At 49.9% G+C, this 7,455-nt stretch overlaps 1 protein-coding gene across 1 annotated transcript; it reads left to right on the forward strand.

The window, feature by feature from the left end:
• Nucleotides 1-17: 17 nt before the first annotated feature.
• Nucleotides 18-6,866, forward strand: PSTPIP2 (proline-serine-threonine phosphatase interacting protein 2; the record flags this gene model as incomplete). Its single annotated transcript, XM_009583718.1, has 11 exons — nt 18-131; nt 840-902; nt 1,356-1,454; nt 1,650-1,695; nt 2,092-2,171; nt 3,729-3,827; nt 4,325-4,421; nt 4,738-4,819; nt 5,848-5,882; nt 6,394-6,451; nt 6,649-6,866. Coding segments are annotated over 10 exons (765 nt in total), but the record flags the coding sequence as incomplete, so codon positions are not given.
• Between the last annotated feature and the right edge of the window lie 589 nt (nt 6,867-7,455).

Raw genomic sequence — 7,455 nt, forward strand, 5'->3', positions numbered from 1 at the left:
AAAAAAATTATTTTTTCTTTGCAGAGATAGACAATGTGGGGCAAGGTCACATCCAGCTGGCGCAAACCCTTCGGGAGGAAGCAAAGAAAATGGAGGATTTCAGGGAAAAGCAAAAACTGCATCGGAAAAAGGTCAGGCGCCACGGGAGCACGCGCTTTCGCCGCAGGGTGTTGATTCTGCCCCGGTGATGGGCTGCTCCTGGCTGATATCTCCTGCTGTGCCCCAGCCCGCTCCGTGCCCCCGGTGCCTGCCGCTGCCGGGAAGCCCTGAGCTCCTTCCTACATGTTGCAACCGTGTTAGTGAACTGTGTGGCAACCTCCGACTTCCTTCTTCTCACCGCCACGTCTTCTCCTTTGGGCGCCTTTTGGGGCCAGCTATAGCAGGGGCTCAGATCCAGGGATGCCACCCTTAACCAGGAATGTTTTTAAAGCATATATATAGTGCTCTATGATCTCCATAGGGTCTGCTAAAATTGGCAAGCCTTTTAACTTCTTCTGGCTTGCGATTCCTTTGTCTGGAAAATGAGGGAAAACTGCTAGAACCAGGGGCTGGTTTGGACCTAGCAGAGGGGAGTGGGTTTCCCAATTTTGCCAGACCTATGGAGATGATACAGTACTATATATTGCTAGGATTTCGTCTGTAGAGCTCCTTTGCATACACAAGTGGAGGCTTAGAATCATAAAAAATGGGTTTTGTGAAGTTGCTTTGGGTGGACGGCGGTCCTTAAACTCATCTCAATTTGGTCTGTGCCTCTTCCTTTCCTAAGCCATCCTTCCTTAGTCCATCCTGGAGCTTCGATGGTCAGTGACGTGCTGACTCCGGGTCTGTTGTCTTCACAGATAGAGCTGATAATGGAGGCCATTCACAAAAACAGGAATTTGCAGTACAAGAAGACCATGGAGGTAAAGCAAACGTGCTGCTTTGGGTTAATGCTGCTAACACGCGCACACACAACGCTGGGGCAGACCTAAACGCGAGGGTCTTCCTCCTCTGCTGCAACTCCCGACATTGTGTCTGCATGAGCGGTATGCAGGGTGTGCTCAGAAAAACTGCAGAGTACGCCAAGGACATGGCTGGTGGTTGCCTTGCAGGGTTGGATATGAGTGATTTAGATGTCATGGACCCGATTGCCATGAGCTTTTCATCCCAAATGAAGAGCAGTTTGTCTTGTGAGGTCGGTTTTGCCCAAGCAGTAGGGCATCTAGGACCTTGGCGTGCCGTCCCCTGCTCTGCTGGCAGCCTGCGCCCACCTCTTCACTCGTAGGCTGTGCTTTCCTCCAAAGCCTCCCCCGTGAACTCTATTTGCTTCTCGTTGCTTGCTGACACGCTCCTGCCCCATTTGGTGGCTCTCCTAGGCCAAGCGGCTCTACGAGCAGCGCTGCAGGGATAAGGACGAGGCGGAACAGGCTGTGCACCGCAACGCAAACCTGGTGACGCAGAAGCAGCAGGAGAAGGTACAGAGAAGCGGGTGGCCATGGGGCAGGGAGAGAAAGGGGTGTCTCTTCTTGCAGCTCTCCTGCCCCATGGAGGCAGCTCTGGGGTTTGGGGTGAGATGGGAAGGCTGGTGATGTTCCCTCATTGGGCTGCAGTGCCGTCGGTGATGCACCAGGGCTCTCCTCTACCTTTCTTCTCTCTCCCATTTTTGGCAGCTGTTCCTGAAGCTGGCTCAGACGAAATCGGCTCTGGAGGACTCTGGTGAGTGTGGAAATGCAGCGTTTGGAGGACGAGGGGAGTGTTTCCCGGGACAGAGGGTTGTGAAGCCATGGCACAGCTCTTGGGCGAGCTCCAGCTCTTGGGTCAGGCAAGGCTCCTCAGAAACACATGCCCAAGATACCGGAGGTGGGCACCTGCGCTGGAGAAGCCTGCATGGCCCCACCAAGGCTGCTCCCACCATTTCCCTGCGGCAGGACCCTCCGCCTTGCTGTACGGCTCTGCGTCCCCTTGCAGTGCCCACCCACAGCCGAGCTCACGCATTACTGCTGCTTTCTCCCTGACATCCCAGCCATTTCAGGCTTCACTTAATACCTTCTAGCAGAAGGGGGTTAATTAAAAATTAGTGTTAATCAGATGACAATGTGATTTCTCTCACAGACAGGAGTTACCAGCAGAGTGTTACCACGCTGGAGAAGATCCGGGAAGAATGGCAGAAAGAGCACATCAAAGCTTGCGAGGTAAATGCCCCAAAACACCTTCACGCGGCAGCGTGGTCCTCTGGATGTCCACCCCTTGCTGCAGGGGTCAGGGTCGGCGCAGATTTGCCTCCTCTATATTCCCCTGGCAGTGAAGCAGCAGGACGTGTTGCAGCTAACCCTGCCTGCGTCTCACGCTTGGCTTCTGGATTCCAGGTCCTACTACTTCAAGGTTTCCACTATTTTTTTATTTTTATTTTTTCTTCCACCACCTTTAAAAATTGACAGAGTCAAAGTAGTGACATTTTTTCCCATTACCTGCTTGCACATTTGGTGTGGCCACCATCTTGAACAGCCGTGGTCACCTCCGCATACTTGGTGACTCAAGGCCAATATGTCCTACAGCCGCAACAACGCCTAGCAGACTCTGTCTGAAACTCTGAAAGACTTCAAATGACTTTGCAGCAGAGGCTGGTGGCAGGCTGGGGATGCAGGCTGGGTGAAGCCATCTCCTCGTGAACGCCGTGTGCCAGGAGCCCTTCACCTTGTATCTCACAGACGAGGCAGTAGCATGGGAACCCCTCCGAGCGTTTTTATCAGCCTAAAGCAGACTGTCTCATAGCTAAGTGGTCTAGCCAGGATTTCTAGCACGTGCTGGGGAAGTCCAGAGCTGGTGGCGAGAGGACTAGGCAGCTGCTCTGCTTCTGACCTGTGATCTGTGACTGAGGGATGGATGGGGACTGCAGAGATAGAGGTTTAATGCCAGGTCTGCTGCAAGCTTGCAAACAGCTGTGCCAATCCTTTCCAAGCTGCTTCTCATCAGGCTTCTATTTTACTTTTTCTTTTTGAAATGGAATTTGCTGTCTGTTTTGTGTGGTGTGCGTGGGTGTCTCAGTGGTGGTGTGCTTTTCATGTCTGGGGTCTCTGGAAGCCTTTCTGATGGTGGGGCGTGGAAAGCAGTAGTTTCACTTCCACAGATGGATCACGTGCAGGTTTTCCCCTCAGTGTGTTGCAAAGGTCATAACTGTTAACAAGTGCGTATGTACACTTGGGATGAAAGGTTATCTTTCATGGAAACGTGTAAAGGTACATAAAATTGAGGTATACCAGACAGCAGATTTCAAAAGACTTGGGTTTAAACCTTCTTGGAAAAGGGCTGGGCAGGAAAGAGGGAGAAGAGCGGCCAGTCAATGCACCTCTGTTTTCACATCCCCAATGCTTTTTTTATTGCTCCGTACCTGTGGGAGGGAAGTGAGCTGGGACCGCAGGACCGCAGGGAAGATGCGCTGCCTTTAGAAGCTGGCTTGGTCTCTCCAGAGGGAGCGGTGTGCCAGGTGATCCCTTCCACACTAGTCCTGCAGACCTTCCTGAGCTTAACACTTATCTTTGAAACACCTGGTTGCATAGAGGGATGATTTCTCCCCTGGACGAGCTGGAGGACTCGTGGTTTCCATGTTTCCTGCAGGAAACCACCACCACCTGAGCCTTGCTGAGGACAGTCATCTTTGTAGTAGCACTTGGGGATGAGAAACATTCAGGATAAAAGAGATTTGCTCTCATTTTAAAGATGTTGGGGCGGTTTTGTCTGTGTCGTTACAGTTCTTTGAGACTCAGGAGTGCGAGCGGATCAACTACTTCCGCAACGCCCTCTGGCTCCATGTCAACCAGCTCTCCCAGGACTGCGTCCAGAATGATGAGGTACGTCAAATGAAAATCTTCATTTTTCTGTTTGGAAAGCAAATTGGGATTTGATTGTGCACTGAGCTGTGTTATATCCGAGTTGGGCTATGGCCTTTGGTCGGCCACCAGACACCAGCATGAGTGTGCAGGCAGAAGGTTTTGGCCAGAGCTCTTGCAGATGAGGTTGCCTCTGGGATTCCCATGTTTTTTGGCACAGGTTACCCAGAGAGGTGGTAGATGCCCCATCCCTGGAAACATTCAGGTCAGGTGGGTCGGGGCTCTGGGCAACCCTATCCAGTTTAAGATGTCCCTGCCCACGGCACGGGGATTTGACTAGATGACCTTTAAAGGTTCCTTCCAACCCAAACCATTCTATGATTCTGTGATTCCCTACCATTGAAGCTTGTGTCCTGGGTGAGCACTGGGCTTTCACCCCATGCGTGATAAATGATTGGAAAAAACCCTCTTGTTTTTTGACCTGGTGTATAGAAATGCTTTTTATTTCCCTTTTGCAGAAATATGAGGAAATCCGCAAGAGTTTAGAAATGTGCAGCATTGAGAAGGATATTGATTTTTTTGTAAATTTACGCAAAACTGGAAGTTTGGCCCCAGGTAAGACCTCAGTACAATCTCACAAAGTACTGCTGACTTCCTTGTACTCCTCATGGAGCTGCTGCTCTGATCAGCATTGGCTTGGATGCAGAAAAAATTGATTTTGCAATATCCCTCCTTTCATTCACTGGCATGCAGCACTAGTCTCTGCCACTTATCACCAGCCCCTGAGGATAATCTCCCCTTTCTGTAACTTTTAATTTCCTGATCAGGCATTTTCCCAGAGAGAGGAAAGACTTAGCAGCTGAATGTTGGTGTTGACAAGTAGTTTATGCTTATAAAAGATCTGTACTTTATTATTGTTAACTTTTCCTAGCTCCTGTTGTTTATGAAAACTACTATAATACACAGAGAAATGCAACTTCTGTGAGAAGTCCAGTTCCTGTACCTATATCAAGGTAAGGGATATCACATGTACAATTGGAATTACTATTGCAAATGATGCTCTCCCCCCAAAAAAGCAAATTTTGTTGCTTTCAGTCTGTTGGAGGCTTGATTTGGGAATATTAGTGGAAAATATTTCCCATGCTATGTAGTCCATCACTCTCCACAGCAGGAGTTATGCCAACGTGCTGCCTATTATAAACTATTCAAGGACCTCCTCAAGCCCAGTCAGAGGTTTTTGCTCCCCCTTTTGGGGTCATTTCTCCCTTCTCAGGGGTGGGAAAATTATGCTGAAAGTGCTTGTGGTGAGGGTGTGCTCGTTTTCTCTTGCGCCAAGCCTCTTCCAGAAGTCCTTTGCATTGAGATGAGCGGCTGAGGTACTCGGACAGCAGAAAAGCAAGGGAGTTTTATGTCTTGCTCTCTCAGGGAACAATCTGAGCTCCCTTTCATTACAAAAATGAAACCTTTTGGGCTTCCCTGCATGGTTCTCCATGTGGCCTGTCTATCTGAGGAGAGATGGATCAGTTAAAAGCGTGCGTGGGTAGAGGGAGGAACAGCAGAGCCGAATTCACTCCTCTGGGACAGAAGCTGGGCAGGGAGGACAGGGTGAAGGATGCTTCTGCTGGGGGGAAGATGAGGATTCAGGGCAAAAAACTCGTGCTAAAGATGAGTGTGCTACTTTGGCTGTCACGTCAGGAGAGGAGTCATGGCCAATTATGGCTTCCTGATGTCTCACTTTGGACAAAGTCATGTGAAAAGGTATGCCCTGAGGCCCACTTGTAAATGTTTCCCCAACTTAGTGCTTTTTGGTTACTTTTTCCTCTCGCCCGCTTGTATCAGCTTCAATTCCCATGTTTGCCAAGCAGTCTGTCAGCGTTGAGCCCACCATGACATGCCTTGGTACCAGGTCTCCATAAAGACCAGGCTGGCCAAACCTCTTGCCCTCCCACCAGCTCTGGGAGGGCGGTTGGGAGTGCCGAGCCAGGGCAACGGCAGTCCCGTAGCCACGCAGATCCTCAGCTCTGTGTTTCCTTCTGTGCAGGAGGGGACCTCTACCCACCCCGACCAGCGCGCCAGGTGAGTTACTTGCTATACGGAGTTTTTGGCCCCACAGTGGAACTCTCTGCTCTTGCTCTTCCCCATCAGATCATGAGCTTTAGCTCTCTAAAGAGATTGCTTTAGGTGAAGTTCCTCCTGGAAGTCCCCACTGAAAGATGCTGGGAATTTGGACGCTGGCTATGGAGGCAAGGAGAAGTTCTGATCAAAGCCCTGTGTGTAGGCATGAAGCTTAAGGATGTCTAAGCTCGGGATCCCATCTGTCTCTGCAGTTTGGGCCCTTCTCTGCTTCAGCAGCATGAGCCATATCATTCCCAGTGCCACTTTAGTGATGGGATACCGCAACAGGACTCGGTGAAACGAAGTCCTGCTTTGGCTCTTGGGCAAATCAAGTCATCTCTGAGTCTCATTCCCCTCTACCTCCCATCCCTTTAACACGGGTGGCCAGTGCATGGTGTTTCTGTCCTGCGTAAAGTCTCGTAATGAGCACTTCTCATGAGCAGACCTAATTTTTTTGTGCTCTGTGTTTCAGGTGAGCCTGATTACGCCACAGTTGACGGCTACAGCTTGATACATCACTAATAGCCACAGTAAGTACTCACATTTGATGAAGAAAGGATTTAATATGAGATGCAACTACACAGAGGAGGGGCAATGGAGAAAGAAAGGCCACTGGTTAAGGGATGACATTTTGAGGTGACCAACTGGGAGTGATGATCACATCAGCCCTCCCATCACTTGTCTGAGTTGGAGCTGTGGTTTAGATGCTGTTCATCCTGTTCTGTAGGTTCTCCAGGCAGAAGACACTGTTGGTCTGGCCAGCGTGGCAGAGGTGGTGTTTCCAGTTATTCCCAGCCACACAGAGCTGAAGTGCTTCTCCATTTTAAGAAAGTATTTGAGGACTCTGATAATTATTTGTGCATTCAGAAAGTGCCTACTAAAAATGTGTGCCTTTGATCAGCAAACTCCATGGACGGATATCCCATCTTCACACGCAGGGGAAGAAAAGGAATATAAGCAATGGACCCAGACACAGAGCGATCTTCTGTGTCGGAAGAAGTTTTTGATTTGAAGTTCTTCTAAAGTGCAGCCATCTGGGAGAGGCCAGAGCCTCTCATGCTCCAGACAACTAGAGAAGTCATATGTGCTGAGGGGAGCGTTGCGATGCTTTGGGCACGCTGGCTTGTGTTCAGGGCATACGTATCCCACTCAGATCTCAGGTTACACTTTTGCCTGTTTCTAAAGTCTTTCATTAATGGTGATTAAATTTGTAATTTAGATTTAATTTCGGTCGTGTCTCTCAGGGAGCTTATTTAGAGGAGCACCAACCATGGAGGAGACCATGGGTCTGGCTTAGCTATAGATGATCTCCAGGCTTAAGCGCTGATACTGGAAGCTGATTTGCATCTTGCCTGGTGCAGCAGTCCGCAGCGCAGCTACCTAGCGAGAGGCTGTACCACCAGAAACCTGCTGGGAAGTCCTGCACCCTACAGCGTTGTTGACGATCTGAAGGAAGTTGGTCAGCTCTTCCAACCACCTCTCCAATGAGGGGATTGCGGTTTTTTAGGCTCATGGTATAGCTTGTCCCTGGTAG

Source organism: Fulmarus glacialis, unplaced genomic scaffold (genome assembly GCF_000690835.1).
Source record: "Fulmarus glacialis isolate BGI_N327 unplaced genomic scaffold, ASM69083v1 scaffold15508, whole genome shotgun sequence".
NCBI classification, from domain to species: domain Eukaryota; kingdom Metazoa; phylum Chordata; class Aves; order Procellariiformes; family Procellariidae; genus Fulmarus; species Fulmarus glacialis.